Source organism: Lagopus muta, chromosome 1, assembly GCF_023343835.1.
Source record: "Lagopus muta isolate bLagMut1 chromosome 1, bLagMut1 primary, whole genome shotgun sequence".
NCBI lineage: Eukaryota > Metazoa > Chordata > Aves > Galliformes > Phasianidae > Lagopus > Lagopus muta.
Window position 1 is genome coordinate 184,156,776 of NC_064433.1, and position 23,716 is coordinate 184,180,491.

General features: G+C 42.4%; 1 protein-coding gene across 1 annotated transcript in view; it reads right to left on the reverse strand.

Moving 5' to 3' along the window:
* The window catches only part of DEUP1 (deuterosome assembly protein 1), a 57,885-nt gene that overhangs the window by 7,012 nt on the left and 27,157 nt on the right, over window positions 1-23,716 (reverse strand). Inside the window, 4 exon segments of the mRNA XM_048965766.1 lie at window positions 17,031-17,187; window positions 23,158-23,324; window positions 23,327-23,428; window positions 23,431-23,465. Of these exon segments, the coding sequence (XP_048821723.1) occupies window positions 17,031-17,187; window positions 23,158-23,324; window positions 23,327-23,428; window positions 23,431-23,465 (461 nt within the window).

Genomic DNA, 23,716 nt, shown 5'->3' on the forward strand with positions numbered 1-23,716 from the left:
GCTGTCAGAGGCCAAATGCTGGATGTGTGTTGGCGGATTTTAGCGAGTTTGACACTGGTGACTGCTTTATTTATTTAATGTGGTGTTTAGAAACTGTCTGAATTCCTGTTTGCACAACGGGAAGATACGTGTTTTGTATCCAAAGGATTATTGTCAGGAACAGCTGAGAAAATTCGTTTTTAGGAAAACAGCTGAGCAAACACACGATGTGAAGTCATACGCTGGCTGTTGTGGTTTACTGCATTTATGTGCAAGATCATCTGTGGCTGTATGGATAGAGAATGGTGAGGTTTTCTTTAGAGCTCCCTTGGGAACTGAATCCATGCAGTGACCAAAATGACCTGTTTGTTTTCAGGAAGTGTTAGTCCTAGTTCTTCATCAGATTACCTGTTGCAAAAGTTGTCTTGATACTGATTGTTTATCTACAAAGGAAGATGTTACTTGTTGCCCACCTGTTCACAGTGCAAGAGGACTTGTCTACTTATTTTTTACTCCATTCGCTTCATGCTTCTGTGCTGCATGCAGGGCAGATTGGATTTCTCTGCAACACTGGATGTGCTGAAATACCATCACCTCGTCTCTGTTTAACTTTACCTTTGCAGATGCAGAAATCCATGGCTTTTTGCTTCTCATACAGATTACTTCTTGTATCCGAGTCCTCAGAGTGGTGAAACCATACTGAAGTGGCTTTTTGCTTTGACAGCTTTGCAATCTCTGACTTTCTGGCAGTATTCAGTGATGACTTTCATTTTCCAAATGCTGTGAGTAGTTTGGAGACTCTCAAAGCTACATTTACAGTAAATGTGATGCTGCAGTAATGATGGGTCAATTCAGATTCAGTCTGTAATGTGGAGGGAAAAAAAAGCCAAACACCTTCAATAAAAAATAATGTTAAAGTGACTTTAGACAGCAACTTAATAGTTCCGTGTCATTATGTGTGCAATTAAAAGCCTTTACCCATGAAAATGGAGTTGCTTGGATTTGTTAATCATCATTCTTTGCTACGGTGAAATAGACTGAGGTAAATTCTTACGGTGTTAAGAATGGCTTCATGCTGTAATGTGAAAATCCATTTTTCACGGAGCAACAATTCCTCTCTTAATGCTTTTCTCCATTCTTGGCGCTGTCTGAAATGATGACAGTGTCACAATAACACGAAGCTTTCAGATGTAACATTCCCAGCATTATCTTCAGCTGTGCTTCCACTCTGCTCTGTAACTTCTGTTGAAAAGCACTGGGCTGGGTGACCCAGAACACCTGAGAGCGCAGCAGCAGGAGTTACTTGTGTCACTGGGCTCTACCCAGAGACTCCTCTCTGGCTTCAGTTGCTCTTGTTGCTTCAAGGAGACACCTTGTACAGATTAGAAGTTCATTTTTTAAGCAGATAAGAGTTGTTTCTCTGTGTCCCACAGAGCTTCAGTGACTGAAGGAACTGTCCTGCAACTGGGAGGCTGCTTTTGTGCTGCTGGAAGTGGCTGTGGGGGAGGGAGGGAGGATGTGGTTGGGATTAAAGTGTTACGGCAATCTTCCGGGCAGACTTGCTCTTTAGGGTTCAGCTGTTTCAGTCGTGTTGGCAAATCTCTGCTCTGTCCATCTTTGTCACCCACACAAGTGACTGCACAGAGCATTTTGCTCCTTTGGGGCCTCTCACAAAATGAAGGTTTTTTTTAACTATCTCTGTACATTTAGCGTTTAAAAAGTAGGGTAATAATCGTCCCTGAAAGCGGATTGAAATGGTGCTGGACTGTAACTGCTGCAGTTGGATAGAAGCTGTTACAATCAGGCTTTGTTTTGGAAGCCCTCTCCTTGGAGCCAGGCCTCAGGGCACGAGGTGCCAGGCGCTTTGGATAGCAGACCGTGTGGGAGCTTAGTGCTGGTCCTGTGCTTGCCCAAGTCCTGCACCCAGGTCATGGCTGTCTGAGGGACTGACGGCGTTCTGCAGGGGAGATGCGATGGTTGTGCTCTTCCTCTGACACCTGCAAAAAGCGAAGCACAAGAGAAACCAATGGCAGAGCTGGAGCTTTGCCTGGCTGGTAGGAAAGGCTGTGTGCGGATCTGAGGTCTCTGCAGACCTCATCTACAGCTCTGAGCACAGAATTCCCTTTGTAAATCTGCCCCAAGCTCCTTCTGGAAAATGTCTGGCTTTTTAAAATTCCCATCTAGATGCATCTGTAAGCTGGCCAAATCCCATCAGAAATCGGTGACCTTGCTGATGCTGCTCTGGCGATGGCCAGACATTAGAGCTGCAGGAAAGTGAATTTCTATCCAAAATGTGGTACTTCACCTTGAGGTAAAATCAGCTATGGAGTAAATCTGTGCTCCACAGAAAATCTAAAGCAAGGCTTTTATTAAATTTTACCCAGAGCTTCTATAACAGCGTTACACGTGGTTTAATCATTAAAAAACAAATTAAAAAAAAAATCACTGGTGTGGTTTCAAAGACAGGAAATAAAGCAGAGTCTGGGCAACAGCTAGGCATTAATTAAGGTAGAACTGAGCACTGTCATTTCAGCCAACTTGCTGGCTGGGTCCATGTCACACTTCCTTCAGCTCTGCCAGAAGCTGTTACCTCCTTGTGCTGGAGGCCTCTCCATCTCTGGCACTCAACTTCTGCTCCAGCCTGCTCACAGTGGCTCTGGCTGCTGCTGGACCCTCAAGTAACAAGCTTGGTAACTCAAATGAGGAGCAAACTGGTAGGTTTGATGGTTTGAACTCTCCTTCAACTTATTTGCCATGCTGGTGTGTCCTAATGTTAGTCTGTTTTCTGAGGTGATAAGCGATAGGGTGTGAGTAAGCTGCCTCAAACTGTGCTGAGGGAGGCTTAGATTGGATATCGGGAAGAATTTCTTCACAAAAAGGTGGTTAGGGGTTGGAAAGTGCTGCTCTGTGGAGTCCCCATCTCAGGTGGTATTTAAGACATATGGTTGGGACACCAGGTGACATGGTTTAGTGGTGGACTTGTGTTAGGTGATGATTGGACTTGGTGTTCATGAAGGTTGTTTCCAACCTAAATGATCCCATGACTCTTTGAACTACAGGTTTTACAGGCTTTTCAACACTACAGTAATCTGAAGAGTGTTGTCTGCATATGGATCCTGTGTCCTTTTTCCCTACTGCTGGCAAGCAATGTGAATACAGCACATCTTCGTCTGCTGTTCTGTTGTTTGTTTTTCATGTCTCATTGACACACATTGCCCCAGGGGAAAATTTAAATGATAAAAATAAATTTTTGTTGGAGTGTTTGCTTGAATTTCAAGATATTTTGCAGTTCCAGAAACATGATGGTGTCAGTAGCATGCTCCAGGGGCCAGGTTAATCCAAAGTGGTTTGCAAATGCTTGTAATTCAGGATTTGGTGAGAAATTCTTCAGCTTAAGGTGGTTAATAAGTTCATGCTGTAATGTTGATAAGTTCTTCAGACATCTAGACGTGTGATTACACTGAGTGCAGCTAAACGAAACCTTCTGTGCGTGTGTTACTTGTGGGAGATCCCATCCCACACTGCGATGCCCAGCAGCATCAGTGTGGCTGGAGGCAGTCAGCTGCGCCTTCCCTGGCTCCCAGAAGGAGCCCCAGGCAATGTGAGGAGCTATGACCAGCTGATCACTGTGGTTATTGTTAATTTTACAACAAAAGGAGAGGACAGATTGCTGTAGAGCCTGGTTGGAGGGTTGTCAGTGCGTTTTGAAGGCTGTAAGTTCCCTTGTTTCACCATTACCTCTGCTTACCCATATTTAGCTGCTTGCAGATGTTGCCAAATGCATCAGCGCTGATAGAAGTAACTTTGCTAAGTCTGATCATTTGTGCTGTTGGGTTTTGAGGTCAGCTCTGCAAAACAGTTCAGAATGACTTAATCCAGAGGTTATAATGAGGAGCATTTCTATATACAAAAGCAGTTTGGATGATGGGCAGAGAGGAGTGTAATTGCACTAGCTAGACTTGGAGTGGGGCGCTAACTTTGTGACTTTCTGTTATGTTGAAGAATGACTTTCTTAGCTTTGTCTTCAGCAGCTTGAACTTATAAACTTTTGTTCTGCTCAAAACTTCAGCTGCTCAGTGCCAAGCTGGACACTGCAGGGTTGACGGGCAGTCTCTGTGAAATGGATGCTCCAAACAACTATCCAGCCTGTGCTCTCTGACTTGCAATCAAGCCAGCAGATTCCTGCTTTTGAGTAACTTTGCTACAGTGGACTTAAAAAAGTTGCATCACCCCATGCAATTCCATTAAAGGAAGATGATGTTACAGATTTCTGTCAGAACTGTCAGGCTGTTGTGGGTTATTGATATTCCACTTCTGCTGGACTGTATTAATCCCTTCTGTTGGTGTTCAGACAAATGGCCCAGATGAGGGAGTCACTGACCAGTAAAAGCAGTAGTTGAATGAGTTTGGTGTTCACTGCCAGCCTTGGCAGGTGCTTGTGCTGAGCTGAGCAGAAGCAGCTTTAGGGATGCATACAAGGTGTGGCAGCAAGCCCTCTCCTGTTCAGGGATGACAGGGAATTGAAAGAATACTTTCTTTCAGCTTCTGTTTGTGAAGAAAGAAGGAGTTTCCAACTCTTCTGTAGAATGAGTTGCTCTCTGAGCTTGGCAATGAGCTTATACAAGATTGCAGTACCCGTATGCCATCACCTTCTGATTGCCCTTCCGATAGTGACTTGACTCAAGGTAATTTAAAGAGACAGTGGTAACTAGCTTGATAATTACAGCCAGTGCAATATTATTTCCTTCCTCTCCTTGTCTGAATTTGGCCTTTCCAGTGAGCAAACAAGGTGATTGCTGGCCAAAGGAGGACAGAGCTCAGAAACATGAGATTTGCTCTGTTGGACTGTGCACACTTCTTTCTGCTAGTGAGATCCTGATGCTGCCATCCCGCCTCTGGCACTTGCTTGGCTGAAGTTGTCTGCTCTTTCTGTATCTGCTCCTTCATGGCCATAACCAAGCAGTCGTGTGCCTCCCACTGAAGTCCTTGGGTGGTTGGTGAGAGACGTGGGAGCAGATGGGGATGGCTCTTACTCTGCTTGCACGATGTAGGAAGCAGGATTTTGCCTTATTGCAGTGGAGCACTTTTAAAAGCACCGCTTCATGTCAACAGGAATTATATTCCTGTCCAGCAGGTGCTTCATCCTGGGCCTTTCCTGTGAGTGAGTGCTGTCTGCTGCAGAAACTCTGTGATCGTGGCCTCGCATCTGGGCTCCAAATGGCAGCAGGAGCCTGGCAGCAACTTGCAGAGATTCCCTGCTTCCACTTTATGGTTCAGTTAAGATGAACCCTAAGGCTTATTTACCTACAAAACTGGGTCTGTTTGTGTGCAAGTCCATCTCTGCCTGAACCAAAGCCAAGTAACCCAACCTACTGGAAGCGTGTTTGGGATTGATGCCAGATTCCCAAACTGGAGAGCATCAGCTTGCAACTCAAGTGGTGTTGACATTTGCAGGAAGGCTTTATGTTCTAAGCCGTCAGATGTTGGCTGGTGTGTGTAATCAACTTGGTATAATTTTGCTTCAGAATGAAATATTCAGTCAGAAGAGACTTAATGCTTCTAATGTCTGGGTAGCAAGCGATGCTGTGTAGAGCAAGGCATACATCTCGTGTTTCAGAGACTGGTTTCATGGCAACTCCTGTTTGTTACTATGGTACACAGTGAGTCCTGAGGGATTTTACTGCCCATCACTTCTTAGGTCATGTGAGTAATCTAGATATAAAACCCATGGATGTATGCTAACAGTGGAGACAAAAAACAATAAGAAAATACTGATGATCTGCAAATCTAGTTGTCCTGGGGGACAAATGTAAAGCTTTATTCTGCTTAGTGATTTAGCGTTAGGTAACAAAGCTTGTGACCAGAGCAGGAGGAAAATGGAAACAGAAGGGGTAAGCAAAACACTTGGGTTTTGCCAGAAGAAATTGAAGACCGAAAAGAAACCACAGCGGCACAGATGATAGAAGGTGAAATGCTGAAGGCTCTCCCTGGATCCGTAAGACAGCTGAGGATTTGCTGAAAGAGAGTTAACATCCAGTAACCAAGTAGTGCTGTTTGTTTAAACAGACTGGAACAGGATGTTGTGTGTATTTGCTCCATCCAGTTCCTATGCCTCTCCGTTACGAAGCTCACCGGCCACTTCTGGTCTCTCTACATACGTCTGGTATTACAGTTCTAATGCTACAGCTCCATTGCTTCTAAGACTTGAACTTTATTGTCTTGTCTTCTCATCTGAGAGCCATCCCAGTCACCGAAATCTTCCTTTTACACTTTGTGAAAACTGAAGTGAACTGTTTGCCTTGGAGACTGGGCTGAATTTGCATAGAATAAGACCAGAAGAAGCAGCTGCACACAGAGGTCCTGTCTGCTTGGTGGCTGGTTTGTTTGTTTGCTTAGATGGCATCCAGGCAGGTCTGTGGGAAAACACAAGTACTGACCCAGTACCATCAGATGGTTCTGACAGTCTGGTCACTTCTGTAAGTGCAACCAACTGCTGGGTGAGATTCACAACAGGCAGATTGCTGTTGTTATGAGAAAGGACGCAAACATTTCTGTAGTTGCACGCAGCTGGTAGGTGGGGACTCTTGTTTTGTATGTGAGCATTTAGTCTGGTTTTGTTGTCTGACTGACAAACAAGATTGAGTGGTAACAGAACGCATCTCACTTTCAGGGAAAACCATTTCTTTTTTAAGGCAACTGTAAGACAGCTTGTAATGCTGACTTGTAACATTGTAACGTTCTGTGATCATAGAATCATGGAATGCTTTGGGTTGGAAGGGACCTTTCAGATCATGTAGCTCCAACTCCCTGCTACAGGCAGGGACACCTCGCTCTACACCAGGCTGCGCACAGCCCCATCCAGCCTGGCCTTGAATGCTTCCAGGGGCATCCACAACCTCACCGGGCAGCCTGTTCCAGAGTCTCACCACCCTCACAGCAAAGGATTTCTTCCTAATAGCTAGTCTACCTATATAGTCTTCCAGTTCAAAGCCATTTCCCCCATCCTATCGCTACCTGCCCTTGTAAAAAGTCCCTCCCCAGCTTTCCTGTAGGCCCCATTGATGTACTGGAAGGCCACTATAATGTCTCCTGGAGCTGTCTCTTCTCTGTGCTCCCTCAGCCTGTCTCTATAGGAGAGATGCTCCAGCCCTCTGATCATCTTCATGGCCCTCCTCTGGACCTGCTCCAACAGCTCCCTGTCCTTTTTGTGTTGATGGCTCCAGAACTGGATGCAGTACTCCAGGTGGGGTCTCACAAGAGCAGATTAGAGGGGCAGAGTCACCTCCCTCAACCATGCTTCTCTTGCTTCATGCTTCTCTTGATGCAACCTATCAAGATGGTGCATCAAGAAGAAAGGCAGTTGCATTAACACACCAATTTCTTCATACGTAATATTCTTGGTATGTTAGTGTGATGGAGAACCATCAAGTCATAGCTAACTTTGAGCTCAGCTACAAAGGTAACCCCAGCAGCTTTAACCCCCCCCTGATGTGCATTCACAGGGCCTGCACGGAGCTGCTGGGCATTCACAGCAGTGGATGTGGCAGAGGATCACAACCACTCGGGCGGCCTCTTCCTTCTTCCCAGTCAGTGGCATGCACAGCTGCAGGCAGTGAGGGGAGCAAAGCCTTCCCCGCACGCTTGGGTCTGGGAGTGCTGGCACGCAGTGAGTGTCCTTAGCTCAGGAAGGCTTTCGTGTTGAGCAGTGTTTTTGTTAACGTTGATTGATACTTCTGCTTTTATAACTAGTGTAGCTGATGCTTCAGAGCGGCTAGCTTATTAATGACTGCTTGTCTAAGCCAGTGATTTGTCAGCAGGCTGATTATCACTTGAGGTATTTTTTTTCATATAAAAATGACAGCTGTAATAAGACAGCACTGAGTCATGCTATGGCTTAGACTTTGTTCTATGGCAGCACAACCAGAAGTAGAAGTTAAGCAGCACTTTCTCTGTGTTTCTTCCTGTTAGAGTACTGCTGATTCCCATAAATACCAGGTGTGGGTGACAAATGCTGAATGTTTTTTCCTGATGACAGGATGTGTGTGTGCTTCCTGCTGCTGCAGATTGGTGGGGAGCCGTGGGCCTGTAGTTGGGAGCCGGCTGCCAGGCGGCAGCTGCGCTCTGTGTTGATGCAAGGCTCGTCGACATTATGGTCATAAAGTCTTTAGCTGTGTTATCTTGTTTGACTTGGAGGATAAAGTGTACGGTGCTGGACTTTGTTTCTGGCTTGACACAGGATAAATTCAGTGCTCTTGGACAAATAACACACCGTGAGCTTCTGCAGTTTATTGTGGGGAAAGCGTTACTGATGAGGTGAACGAATGCTCTGTGATTCAGGTGCACAGATGTTGGTGCCAGTTCAGTAAAAGTTTTACCCAGTGAAGCTGCAAGTGGTTTTAATAACTGTAATATATGTAGATTTTGTTTCAAATACTTCTTCTCTCTTCTCTTGCAGTTTCTTGTGCTGCCAACCACTGGTGGGAGACGGAGTTTTTCAGCCCCTTGTTTCAAGTGACCTCAGCCTGTTCTCTGCAGCTGAGCTCCCTCTGCTCCCCCATTTTGGTGAACAAAAGACCCTATTTGGAGGATGAGGCAGCTGAGAGGAAAGCCCAAAAAGGAGACCTCCAAAGATAAAAAGGAGAGGAAACAGGCAATGCAGGAGGCCCGCCAGCAGATCACCACGGTCGTGCTTCCCACGCTGGCCATCGTCGTACTGCTGATCGTTGTGTTTGTTTATGTGGCGACTCGTCCGAATACGACTGAATGATGCGGCTTTTCAGGCCTTCTGACTTTGGGGTATTAATACTTCTATCAAGAGCCAAAAGAAACTCTCTGCCACTCTCAGTACTTCACAAAGGAACTTGCTGGCACCTTCAGTCTTTCCCTTGGTTAGGATTCCACAGTTTCTCTTTAGGAATGTAACATAAAACGTATTGGTGAGTGTGCCAGTACGTTTTATGGTCCACTTCATGTGCCTTTCAGACTTTGACAATGGTGTTTTTCTTAAATCTGTTTGAAGTTCTATACTGTAAAAGGAAATTCTGTTCCGCTATAAATTTGTAAAAAATCAGCTTTCAGCTTTTATCACTGTTATGGATAATGTTGCTCCCATGAGCTCTTGTATGTCTATTTCAGAACTTCCAAAGAAGTACATTTCTTCTTTGTACTTAATGTCATATGAAACACTTTGATTCAGAAAGGATATATTTATTTTTTGAATAAAAGAGAGAAGTCTTACTTGGAATCTTATTTTGCAAAAAAATGTGACTTATTGTGAAAGACTACATGGTGTAATAATTTTTTCATTAAACACTATTTAGTTCACTCAGAAAGAATTTCTTGTTGCAGTGAGGTGCGTGCGTGCAAAGTGAATACTCAGGATCCACTGAAGTTGGGAGAGCAGATTCTACCATTTCTGCTGGTTTTGGTGAAGTGGTAACGGCAGACTACATAAAAGCAGTATGAGTGTTAAGTATTTAAATCCATCACGTGGCAATAAAAGGTGCTTTTGGATACAGCCCTTGGGTTTTTTTTTTAATTTAATGTTCACAAAGGAAGGAAAAATGACAGTATGTCGCAGGTCTCTGATCTCATTACTTAAGTGAGATGCACTTCTCTGATATCTGCTACCTGCTTCACTTACAGGGAGCTGTAAGCATTGCTCAAACTGGTCACATTCTGACTTAAGTGATTCAGGAGTTCTGTATCATTCTAAAGCCCTTTCCTATCTAAGTATTTTAAGGCACTGATTAGGCCGTAAAGTTGGGGGAGGAAACTTGAGAATACTTGACTGCAGCTAAAATACAGACCAAGCAAGCAATAATGTGACGCTGCGATGTATGGAAGTGTGGCAGGGAATACTCTCTGTACTCAGGCAGAAAGACAAAGACCGCTCTGATCTTTACATCAGGTGCCACCTTCCAGCAGCCCCAGTGCAGCCAGTGGGATTGTCTGTATGCATGCCTGCAGAAGGCTGGGCTCTTGCTTCTTGCATTAACTCAGTGTACTGTTCTTGTACAGAGTGCTATGGATGACCAAATTTGTTTTGCAAAAAAGACCCAGCAAACTTAGCTGCAAAATTCCCTGCGTTAGGCTTTGTCTTCAGGCAAACATTCCCCAGGCGGGATGAGATGATGACTAGCTACAGCAGAACCCAATTCAAAGGGAGATACCCACCCTGTTATGCTGGCATGATCACTGCTACTGACTGTACCCAGAGTTAAGCATGCCCTGCAGACCAGGATGCTTTTGAAATACAAAATTTGCTTAAAGGAAAGAGTTTGGAAAAACTGTTAAGGTTTTTTTGTTTCCCTCCAGTTTGCAGCATAGTTGGGATATATGCACAGCAAAGGATGTGGACAAAATGGTTGTCATCATATATTCAGAAGAGTTTTCACCACTGAGGGATGAGCTGAAAATCTGCAGGGGAATCCCTCTGCTCACTAAGCCATACGTTGGCACTCAGACTGTCCGTGCTTCTGTTCTGTGAGCTGCTCCTTTAATTGGAGAGCTCCAAAATGATGCCTGGGAGACAATGCTTGGTCTGCATCGTCACCCAGTTGCTTCTGTTCTCGCACACACCAAGTGCATTTTGTCCTATTCTTACTTGGCTGCAGTGGAGATGTGGAGTGGAAAGCAAGTGTTCAGCTGGAACAAAATCTGTGCCTGAGGAAGTGAGCAGAAGGGTGTGTACTCCAAACATGCACGTTCTGCAGGGTGCCTGGTTTCTTGGGCATCTTGAATGGAAGCACTTTGTCTGACCTCTTCTACAGATTCCTCTTCCTCATCTTTTTCTTCCTAGCAGAGATCTTCCTCTCCTCCTTGTTCTACAATACTCGCTCTGTAGGATTTACCACAGTCCTGAGCTCTAAGTAGCTGCTTTAATGCAGACAGTTCCACCTGTCGGGTTTTTTATCAGCCCCAGAAATGACTTCATAGATTTGCTTTTTTTTTTGCAAGAGCCTTTCTTGAAACTGCTATTAGGTGTTTTTTTTTCCCCTTCATTTTCTGCAAGAGTTCAGTTTGTGACAGATAAGAGCAATTAACTGGCTGATAACAGCAAAATAGGTAAAAGGTCAGCAGGGCCAGATAATATTAATCTCTAATTAGATCTTTCATTTCTGCTTTTTCTTATGCCCTTCCTTTGTCTCCTGTCATCTGCAAATTTTTCAGGTCATGATAATCATCTTTTTGGAGCCCAATGTTTATTAGTATGAACCTATAGAATAATGCTAATAAGAGACTTTGTATTTCAGTTCCCTGAAATGTGCAATTTTACTGAGCGCTAATGAGAGGAAAGCAGTGTTACACGTTCTGAACTATTCATTATGCAGAAGTTAGAATTGATTTCACAGTTTGACTCTTAAAAAAAAATGTTTTTCTCTAGTAAACAAGGAATGGATTCTGACATTTTCTACCAAGTTTCCTTTTGCTGGTACAGGGGAATGCAGATTTGAAACAGCAGTACGAAGCCTCTGTAGACTGAAACTGTCAAAAATCACTGGGAAGTAATCAGGAAAGAAATTAATGGTGGTTGCCGAAATACCAACTCTTCTGAAGTCTGCTTAAGGTGTAACCATGCCTCTGTTTTGTAACTGTATGCATTACTTCAAGTGTCAGTTGCCTTCAAAAGTATTTTAGAAATAGGCTTTCAGACTGTTTCCCAGCATACAGGAGCTTATGGGCAAAATTGAATGATTTATTACTAGCATTTTACCAGAAACTCACAGTGAGACGTTTCTTCAGCAGTGTCTTATGATATGGTTTCCAAGAGTGCTCATTATCAGGTGAAGTCATTATAAACTTGCCACTGCCTTCTGATAAATCAAGTTATAGAAGCAATCTATTAAGACCAATTTTTCAAAGCATAAATCAGGTCTGAATCAACCAGTCAACCACGTGGAGGTCAGGGTTTGAATGGAGATTTATGTCTTCAAAGTGCTAAGCAAAAGACTTGTGTCAAGTATCGTCACAACAGGCAGACAGCCATCTGTGTTATAAATGGCCCCGAGGTCCCCAAAGCGAGTGCCAGAGGCCCATGCTCTGAAGGAAGAAGAAGGGATCAATCTGACCAGTCTTCTGCTTCCATCAAACTTCAAGAGAATGTTTTTCAAATAGTAATGGTCAGAAAATGGCACTTTGAAATACATACGGGAAATACGGTGGACTCTTCTTTCAGAATGTTTTCATTGGGTATCCAGGCAGCATGTGCACAGGTTCTGAATGCACCCTTAGCTCCAGCAGCTGTCAACTGGAGCCTGCTCTTCCATTCTGAGTTTGGACTTGCATCACAGAACATTTCTTACCAGGAGAATATTGGGCACGTGGTCTCAGTGCAACACCCCTGCACCAACCCCACTGTTCCCACACCGTGTCCTCATCGTACCCATAGGTGCAGGTCTTTGGCTGCTCCTGTCTTCTGTGAGCCGCTGTTATTTGTACATGGTGGAAAAGCTTCAGCTACAAAATTCTTGTTGTGGTACTTTGGTGGGAAACTGAGAACCCAGGACTTCTGTTGGATTTGTTCTGTCTGGGATCGTAGATGGATTCAAGCCAAGCCTGTAAGTTCTACATCTGTAGCAGGCAATTCAGTGGCAGATCGGACTTTCTTTGCACACAGACTGGTTCTCACAGGATAAACGGGCAAACACATTCTTGATAAATCTGATTGAAGGCTCCTAGCACTGTGGCTGAGCAGAGCACAGCACAGCAATGGGATTATTGGTTTGGGGTGCGAGTTGAGTGCAGTCTGTCAGCATCCAGGGGTGTTGCTCAGTCATCAAAAACCAATGGAATTTCAGTGTGCTACATTAAGTTGCAGCGTGCTTATAGACTTGAAGGTGTCTGTGTGATTAGAAAGTCTCTCAGACATGATGAGTAAGAAACTCTGAGATCTGAACCCCGCAGCAAGGAAAGAAGAACACAGCACTCCCGCATTGAGCAATTCAAACGAGCTCTGCTTTGAGCCATCTTTAGCTTAGGTTTTTCCAAGCAGACTGCTCTGCTGGGGAAGAAGGAATTTTGCTTGAACAAGACAGCTGATGGGAAATGTAGTGAGTAGCTATTTTGCATAGACTTAAGTGAAAAGAAAGTGATGTCAATGATATAACTGATTGTTGCAAAGCTGTGTGGGAATGTAAATCCCTTGATCTGTATGGTACAGCTGAGGTCCTTCACACAGCACTCACCCTGCTGTCTGACCTTTGATAGATCCAGAGGCAGAAAGCAGCAAGACCAGCTCCTGTGTGGAGCCTGGCACACAGCTGGGTGGACTGCAGAACAAACCTGACGGCTGCCATGACAGACCATGGAAGCAATATCACCTGGGGCTCCCTGCGTAAGGCAGCCTATGGTTATGACTTCTTTCTCCTTGCCCCTGGTTTTGTTTAGCCTGGCTGTGAATGACTGAGTGCTGTTGGGCTTGATTCTGTGCTGTTACACCACTGGTAAAGTAGGAATGACAAGCAGTCATGCTATGATGAGAACAGAGATGTAGGCACTCTGTAGTCTGGAGGGGATAAGCTAAAGCTATCATTTAAGTCTTCCCATTGGAAAAGCAAGACAACTGTGCTTGTGGTTTCTCATGCTTGTCCATTTTAGTGTTGGTGAGGTTTGCTGCTGTTTGCATGCAGGGCTGTAGTGGTCCTGTGAGTATGCAAGTCCCACAGCACCCACAGTCCCAGTGCTGCTATTCCATTCTTCCGTTCCTAAATCTCCCACACTTAAGAGAGTAAGAAATGAAGTAAGAAGAAAATGTGTTGAATAACCACTTCTCATGTGTGCTACTATTAAACGTTTCTAGTCCACTGTTTCATCAGAGAACACTTTGGGAAGTGAATTGGACAGCAATGGCTTGGCAGCTCATCCAACACCAACTATTTCAAAATTGCACCTTGATGAAACACGTTGGCAACTGTGTGTATGTGACCTCTGCTCTTCCTTCAGCAAAAAAGGCTGGTGGCATTCTGAACTATTGTTCTTTTATTTAAAACAAGTCTTTCAACTGAGAGCCAAAAATGTTTTTTGGTGAAGCTTTGAAAAATCATAAAAGAAGTCCAGCAGCTCATAAGAATTTTGCATTGCCAGCTCTTCATAAAGTAGAGGAGCAATCTTCTGTATGTTCTGGCTAATCCTTAGCTCCATAGCGTTTCACCTTGTTCTCGCAACAGAACTTACAATTAATAATTCATTTCTTTTTCATTTTTATTGGTACTTTCAGACATTTATAGCCTTGGACCATCCGGTTATTCTTTTAGCAGTATGTATGCATCTCCAGTCCCTGTTTGCAGGGATGTAATTCTCAGACTTTATTATTTCTGCTGTCCATCATTCTTTAATTTTTTTTCCCAGTAATGTGAAATGTCGTCTAGTGCATAAACTGCCTCAGTCATGATGGACTCAGGGATATCCTTAACAGACCTCTCACCAGCTCAAGCAAGTTTCTACATTTTAATACAATCAAAGTATTTCATCAATTTAAAATTTTAAAACGTGCATCTGCATTGAATTTTACTCCTAAGACCGCATGAATACCAACACCATCTTCTCTCGTTCAGAAATACTGCTCATCAGTTAATGATTGCAAGGCCTTGTTGCAGCCATACTCGGAGAGCTGCGGTGTGGCTCTGAGTTGATTGCAGCAGCGTTGGGCCCTTGTTCAAATGCGCGCTGAGAGATTAGCAGCTTCTGCTGATTTTGGCCACGGAAGAGAAAGGTGATCTTTCAGTTAAGGAGGTGTTAAGAGCCAGGACTTTAATCTGTACCCACGCAGCACATTTTCAGTGCAATATGCTCTGTGCAGGAAGTGCAGGTGAAAACAAGCCGGCTGTTCAGGCACGAGTGCTTTGCAGTTTTCAATGCTTTTCATGTAGAGGTTAACTGTATGGTACTACACTAAAGCCAAGCTGAAACTGACTCTGATGTTTCATTAGCCAAATTTAAGAGCTTGGCCAGATCGTGAAAGGCTTCAGAAGGAAAATCTTACTCATTTTTTGATCATTTCTTTCATTCATTCTGCATGATCACACAAACTCGCATCGTGAGCAGGATCCTTGGGTAGTTCACTGGACTCAGGCACATTCCTTTGGGATCCAGAGCACGCTGACTCTGTGCATGTTTAAACCTTGCAGCAGCAAAACAATCTGGCTCACCAGCTAATAGTCCTTTTCTTCTGCCCTTCTGAAAGACATTTTACTTTCTGCTTCTGCAAATCTTTCCCATCTTAAAATTTCACTCCATTTATAGAGGTTCCTACATTTTCTCATTAGTTCTTTTAACAAATCCAGATGCAGCTCTCCTTTAATTGAGGACAGATATATATTTAGTCTGCTCAAATGTCCTTTCATTATCTTTTTATTCACTCTTCGTTCCTCCAGCTGAGTCTAGCAATTTTTCTGAGTTTTCCTGTAAAGAATCTTTGATTCCCTCATCTTCATTACTCATCTTATGGCAAACTGGTATTTAAAATCTTGGTATTTTGTGTGTGATGTAGTGAATTTTGTCATAAAGGAAATATCTCTTGCAAAGACAATTTACATTTTGCTGTGGTCTTGAATATCAATAACACTGTTTTACTCACACTGGAGCTGTTTGACAGTCTGGCATTATTTTTATCCAGATTTTTCCAGGCAGTTGGCAGCAGTACATGCTGGAAAGCACTTCTTCAGTATCTCTTTCACTGAAATTGGTGGTTCATCAACACTGTCTGTAATTTGTTTCGCTTACACAGCAATAGAATCCAGTTTGAATTGCAAATAAATGGAATCTCAACATTGTGCAGTCTTCTAGCATATGGACTCGAATTAGCTCTATTCAGTTTTAGAATGTTTTCCCATGTTGGAGAAAAAATATAAGGAATTTAGGCCATTTCTTAAGACTCATCACAAGTCATCAGAAGTAGAAGGCTCTTCTATATTCCAGTGTGGTTAAACGACAAGCCAATTCAGTATCAAAAGCTTTTGAAGGTGCTTTTGAAGATGGGATTTAAAAATCTTAAGTATTAATGTACAGCACAGAAAGCACCTGTGATCAGACTCTGTCCAGGTAAAATCTGTAGGTCTGCAAAAAGAGGTAATAGAGGTGGCTTCAAAGTAGCTTTGTGCTTTGTCTGCTTGTGCTCCTCGACAGTGTGCATGGCTTTACAGTGTAAGAAATCAAAAGCTCAAACTTCTCATTTCAGGAGTCCCAAGGGTTACTTGTATAGCCAAGAATAACCAGAGCACAGATAAGCTCTTAATGCTAGGAGCTATGACACAGCTAAAAGCCCTTATAATTCCTGCTCTGTGCAATTTAGAGAATTTCTCTTGGCTGACTGTATTTGCAAGGAAGTAATTCCACTTACTAGCCCTCATACACCACAGAATTGAAAATGTCTTACTTAATGTACAGCGCTGCAACAGGCTCTTGATTTAACTATGCAAAAGAAAACGGCATATTTTGCAATATGTCTAGGGAAGTGTTTTATAATATAGTCAGGTCATGATATTTCATGATCTCCGCTATCATATTTCTTTTTGGGAGTCCTTCTACGTAACTTGGGGAAGACCTCTGATAGTTTACATCACTTCTCCTTTAGATGAACCTTCCCCAGGAATGCACACTCTGTACATAGGTGTACGTATGCATATTTTGTCACACACACTGCAAGAATGTCCTGCACGAGATCAAACCAGAGAACAGTCATGGCATGCCTGAGGAAGTGCGAGGAAGTGCCTGAAAAGACTTCGGAAGGCCTGGCATCACCCCCCCCCGCCCCCTGTCAATAACAGATGTCAACCTTCTGATAAGATTGTGATCCTGGTGTACCCAGCCAGTGGGGAAACAGGGGAGGGGGGGGGCAAGGGGAGAAAGCAGGGTATAAAGGCTGTCATGCTGCGTCCATAGGTGCGCTCCTGCTTGCGGGACGCCCACCACTGCAATCACGAATAAAATCTGCTTTTATGAGAGATGCTGTCCTCACAAAATTATGTGGATATTTCCAACACTAAGAAACTCTTCAGTAATTAAACGTGGTTTTATTTTCTCTGTTGTGTGATTAGCTTAAGCATGCTTACTTTGCTGAAGCCCGGTGTATTTTTGAAGCATGTTTTCAGAAAGTCCTTACAGTTCTTCAAGGTGTGAATTCAAACATTCTTCCAACTCTTTGGTAGGTTTCTCTTCCTCTTGAAGGAACTTCTGTGTTGTTGCAGGGAAGGATGTCTCAGGAGAAGACTAAGACGTGCATAGAAAGCCATGGTTAGCAAACAGCAGCAAGTACAACAACATGCCTGCATTATCAATTGTTAAACGTAAAACATCTGTGCACAGAGCAGCTAATAACCCTGTAATTCTTCATATCTCTCAAAAAAGACATAACTCTGAACATATGTTTTAAAATGTGTTCAGGTGCCTAAGTAACATCATCTGAATGCGTTTCAACACCTCTGACATTCATTCACAACATTAGGCTGTAGATTTTCCACTGAAAATGTAAATATCCTGTTAGGCAGAATTATGCTGCTTCAGAACCTCCAAAGTTTGGATCAGCTAAAGGTCACATCAGTCACTTGTGTAATTTAGGCCAGGACAGAGGACAATAACTTGTCCTTTGGAACTGCAGAATGTAACCTGTGTTGGGTACTGCTGATAGCCTCCTGTAATTTTCTCTCTTGATTCTCTTCCACCTCATGAGATCCTTTCTGAGGAAAGGAAGAAAATCTGTTCTCATTTCAGTGCCATTAACATCAAGGCCTGATATTTTGGAGAATGTACCAAACTATGAGTAGGTCACCGAAAAATCTTTTTTCCATTTAATGGGGATTTAGCAGACTGAAGCATAAAACATAGGAAAATCAGTTTTGAAGTGGTTGTCATGGAACTTAGGAGAAGACATGAATAAGTCTTTGCTGAAGCTGGAATCAGTTCTAAACATGTAAGAAGCAATTTCTGTCCATTCTTTTTGCTAATATTTAAGATCTGTTCATTGGAATGTCTTCATAAAAGAAACCTCTTTCAAATGAAATCACGATGCTTTAAATAACTTCAGTGTTTATTTGTGTAGATAATTACAACTTTATGGCATGCATTTTTAACAGTTAACTCCAAGCAGCTTTGTAGTTTACTGTAATACTGACTAAGAGGAAGGTAATTTTCTGTCTTTATATGGCTATGAATTGAGAAAGATTATTAAAATTTATTATCCTAATTAAACTGTATGTAAAAAATATTTTAGTAACTGATAGAATTATTAGTCTAGAATGTCTGGTTTTGTTTTTCCTAGAATGTAAAATGGAGAGTTATCTGTCGATACGTCAGATAGGAATGGCTCCAAATGATTTCAATATCCAAATATTTTGTGCAAAATGTCAGCTCTGTCATACCTGCACATTTTTACTCTAAGATCCATTGTATCAGAATGACATATTCCCTATTTCTGCAGCAATTACAGGCAGATTCAGTCTTTGCTTTTGGCTTGGTTTAAATCTGCTCTTTTTCAGGCCAAAAGATGCAAACTACATAACAGAAAGACTTTACAGCACTGTTCATTCAAACTGTTTGCAGCAGACCTTGATATGAAGTTTAGGGATTTCCTAAAGGAAACTCCTTTACTTTTCAAACTATAGCGAGTAAATGATGGTCAGAAATAAATACTGTATACTGGATGTAATACCACCTTGTACCTTGTAGCCAGGCTTTCTGGACATGCACAGCTCCTCAAATGAAATTCACAGATAAAGCAGAATTTTCCTATTCCTAGTGCCTCCAAAGTAGTGTTTTAGCAGGGTGGGGAAGAAAGTGACGTGATTTGCTACATAGGAAGGAACAACCTAGAGGTATTGAATCCCCTTGTTCCACAGCATTCTATGAATCCTTGCACAAGCATTGATCTTCCAGTGCTTGAGAAACTGGAGGAAAATCACCTTCTGTCACCTTTTTCCTTATAAACATGTACAGGATTTCCCACTCACAAATCAACATGATTTTGTACAAGGAGTTTTCCCTGAGAATTTGAGTACCATGGACACAAGCACATTCTTTCTGCTACTCTCATGGGCTATTTCCTTGTGAAGTTTGGGCTCAGTGATAGAGTTCACAGTGCTATTTTGAAGTATTTCAAGAAAGCTTTTGCATTACGAAGAAGACACTCTGGATGGAGGCTTCTCTTAAAGAAACACCTCTGAAATCAATACTGAGCAAATAAACCCCTTCCAACAGCAGACTGATATGAGTATTAGCCTTCAGAAATGTTATCTCAAGTTATGAGAAATTCCTTCTAACAATGTTTACAGTTGCTGTTTTGTCATGAGAAACACATGGATCTCATGCTCAAGCCATTGATAAAATACTGGTGTCCTTGGCTTCAACTGGTACTTACTCTGATGTGCTTTCTTGAAACACAATGTAAGCCCCAAATGAGACATTTGTGAATTTACTCAGCGTTGAGGGAAGAACGTTTATCACTCAGAACAAGCAGATGATGGTTCCTTACACCTTAGTATCCCGGGGGTAAGACATTGCTATCATTTTAGATAGATCCCTAATGCACTGTTTTTATGCACTTTGTGAGAAGGTTGTGTTTAAGCAGGTCTAAAAGGCAAAATTTCTTGTTAGCAAGTAAGCTTTGTTTTCCAAGGTTCTGATCTGTTTTTTCACTCTGTTCTGTATTATCTTTGCTTTCTGTGCCTGAGGAAGGAAAACCATAAAGAAATTGCTTTAACCCACGTGTCAGGAGAGACTCCGTCTTCATTTTTGAATTTGTTTTCCTCAGATAACACTTCTTTTTTTGTCTTTCAGTTTCCTAACTGTATGCTGTACAGAAATGGGACCATTGCTAAGATTTCGACCTAACTTTTTGGGTAGATAGGCAACAAGGACTCTGCTTTTTCATTACTCATGTGTCAGCTGACCCCATATTTCCTTGGTGTAGACCAGTAATGAGAATCACCGTTTTGCCTCATTGTTTGCTGGCAGTGAAGCAAAATTTGATAAAGATGTGAATCTCCACATGGGATGTGTTAAATATATCTTTTCCTTAGACAAGAACAACTCAAAGTTAACTGGATTGCTGGGCAGAAGCACTCCAGAAAGCCAGGTCTATTCTCACTCACAGAGCGCCTAATTAATTTGTCTAGAGTCAATCTCTTTCTTGCCCTGTGAGTTGTGCCTACTTTCTTGGCTGCTCATTAAGCAGGGTAAATGAAAGCACTGATGTTTGGGATAGTCTTACATTTAGAAGTCAAGTCATGCTTCCAGACTCTTCACATGTTTAGTCCCTTCAGCTTCCCAGGAAAGTTCTTACAACAACAAGCCTAGGAATTGGTCTGGCTAATTTTAGCCTCATTGTGGCTATGTCTGGAGGCCTCTTGGGCTAGTTTCCTCCAACCCTACACTGTGATACACCTTAGACAGCAGGTAGAGATGCAGTCTTCTAAGAAAAATGTGCTTCTGCTTGTATATGAAAATAAAAATCAAGATGCCTAGGATATCATCAAGCCACTGAGGAAGGCATTTGGAGGACCTAAACATTCAAGCATCTACACACCTGAAAAGTGAGCAGCATGAACCATGGTAGGACCAAGACAGTCAAAATCATTCCCAATAATGTCCAATGCTAGAATTTCCATACCTTTCCATTCAATTTACTCAAAAGTAATTTCCCATCCTTAAAGTTAAAAAGTTTCCTAATGCTACAGCCTTTCTTGTCTTATACCAAGTCTTGAAAGCAAGAGCACACAATGTATGTCCACCAAGAGAAACATGACAAAGTATTTGTGACTAAAAGTCAAAGATCCAGATTGGAGAGCACAATGTACAGAACAGCTTGCTCCGGCTAATAGAGAGAAATTATGAAAAATGGACTATTCTGAAACTGCACAGAAACTTATTGGCTATTTTTCTTTTTTTTTTTCAATGCAAAAGATTAAACCTTATGCTGGAGATTGGACTGTTCTATTGAATTGTCTTCCCAGAGACTGGGAATGGTTCGAGTGGCCATTTTGTGCAGTTGTTCATTTCCGTAGAAGAACACACCATAACGTACTGTTCAGGCAAAGAACATCTATTTCAATTTAGAAAGCCTGGAAACAATACATTCTGAGTTTCTGGAAATTTTCAGTGAATCCTAGCAGAGCATTCTAGTTTAAAGGCAGGAGTGGTTTTCTGTAACCTCTAAGTAGGAATGTGAAAGGACAGTGACTTCAGTGCACTGTTCATTAAGGTTGTTCACAGATTCTCTCGTGGGAGAGGAGATACAGGTCTTTGTCAAAAGCCTGAGTGACTATTTTCTCACTTCTCTAAATACTAAAAGAGTAATTTTTGTAGGTTTCAGGACATCACCCTTGTTCTGATGTCTTCAATTAGTGCTACAATATTCTTAAGAAGAAGAAATTTTGAATATACTGGAGATCTGAATTACATGAAACATCAGTTCTGAAAAATCTGCCAAAGAACCCTGATTTACAATACGCTGTATTTTTTCCTCCTTGTTTCATCATGCAGTGGCTTTCCATTCAAACAAAGAACTCTAGAGTAACAGTTGACTTGTCTTGCCTCTAAAGCTGTAGTATCAGTCAGTCTGAATGATCAATTTTGTTGATCTTCTGAACTTTTACCTGCTTGGATCCCTCTGATTTGGACATAAAACTCCATATGAGAGTTTTACTTAAAAGTTTAATTTGTACCTTGCCCACACATCTTCTGGCAAGTATTTTCCTCATCACCTAGTCAATTGTCTTGGCATCAACCCTGTCCTGAGTGCCAGCTGGGTAACAGTTTCCCTGCAGATTGCAAAACTGTGTCAGAATGGCCGTGGCCTGGCTGGAAACAGAAGCTTTGAGCCCTGCTGTCTCTGACTCTTCTGACAGAACAGAGGATGAGGACTGGTGCTTATCAGACTTTCCTGAAAAAGTTCAAACAATTCCTTTTGCTCCTAGCAGTTTAAAGAGGAAAACTTCCAATCCACGAGAAACTAAAAGTCATGTACTTAACATTTACACAAAACATAAGAAAATAAAAACGGAAGTGAGGTCAGACATTCAGGACTGTGCGGTTCCCTCCCTGTTCTCTGACTACTGGGACACAGCAGCTGGGAGCACAGACACTGAAGGGCTGCACTGCTGTAGCTGTTCCTCAGGCAGGCCATCACTGAGCTGCTGCCCACCTGCAGTGAGACTCCAGCAGCCAGGCAGCTGACAGGAAAGGGTGTGTGCACTTCTCTGAACAGCAGTACGGTCACTGCAACCTGCTTTAAGATGACCTGGGGTCATGATGCCTCTTCCACCCTAATTACTGCGTGGAATGGCAAGAATATTGCCTACTTCTTCCCAGTAAATGCTGAATTACAGTCTTTCATTTTCTTCTCTTGAGATGACTCAGCCACACGCAGTTCAGGATCTCCTCATCACAGTTGGACAGGGAGATGGCTACAGTCCACTCCTCATTAACCCATTAGTTCTGTAAAAATTCGCTGTGATCACACAATTTGAGATCTGGAAAATGAATGCTGAATTTTCAAGTGGAAAAAAAAGTGGCTTATAGTGGGTAAGGAAGAATAAAAGATACTAAGGAAGAGTATAAAATTCAAAGAATTCTGGAAAGCTTTGCTTAAGAATTTGCCATAGGCAAACTGGGATGTATCCCACTTTTCATGGATTTTGCTAATCTGCACCCTCTGAAGATCTGCATCCCGTGAAGACTGAAAGAAAGAATTTTGCACCATTTCATTTCAAGAAAAATAAGGAATACAGCAGTTATTTCTGTTCCTTTCTGAATACAACAGCTCACGCATGGAAAATAGCTGTTACAGTTCTTCTAATTTCACCCACCAATCACATGCTGTAGAAACCCAATCAGTCTAACAGCATGTGAGGTGTAAGTTTGCAGGTATTATGGAAACAGACTTAAAGCACAGCACCCCTGCAGAAGGGAATATGAAGCAGAGTACTCCCATACAAATGGCAATGAGCTAACATAGAAGTCTGTCCCACAGTCACATAATGGCAAGTAATTATCATCACTGTTAATGGACAGAATACGGCCCAATAGGGGATGTCTAATATTCAGAAAAAACTGCACTTATGTTAGGATAAGGTATTTTCATTTTTGCTGGGCTGACATTGAATAAACAATAATGACAACTGAGGTAATCTAAACTTTGGCTCCTCCAAGATTGCATCTGGTCCACAGAAGGATCTCTGAGAATACAGAGAAACAGTTACTTAGTGATAACTTGATTTCTTCTGCATCGTAAGCATGGCTCAATAAAATGCCCGTTCTGCCTTTTTCAGGAAGCAGTCCACCAAAACACAAAGGATGCTCTGTTGCTAGTGATGGAGACTTATCATCTAGTTCCATCTCATGACCTCTGTCAAGTGATAAGATAAAGTGCTTTTGGAACCACTGATAGAACCTTGGCCTTGTGCAGTAGGACTACAGTTTCTATGGTATCCGCTGGCTGCGAATATGGCAGTCTGTTAAGTTTCACATGCCTTTCATCTTCATTTTGGAAAGCTCTAAAATAGCAGTAAAAATTCCAAATCAAAATATGAAGAGCAGTTAAAAGTGAAGGCTATCACAGCAAAACCATGCCTTTGGGTTTGTTTGTGAAATTCTGGTTGCTCAAACTGTTCAAACTGTTTCACACATCAAGGCATCAAGGCATACCTGCACAAGTTTAGCAGCTTTCCAGTGAAGTTCATGTGAATGTCTGAGGGTGCACACTTTGCTTCAGCTCCCACTTAAATCACTCTGATTTAAACCTTTT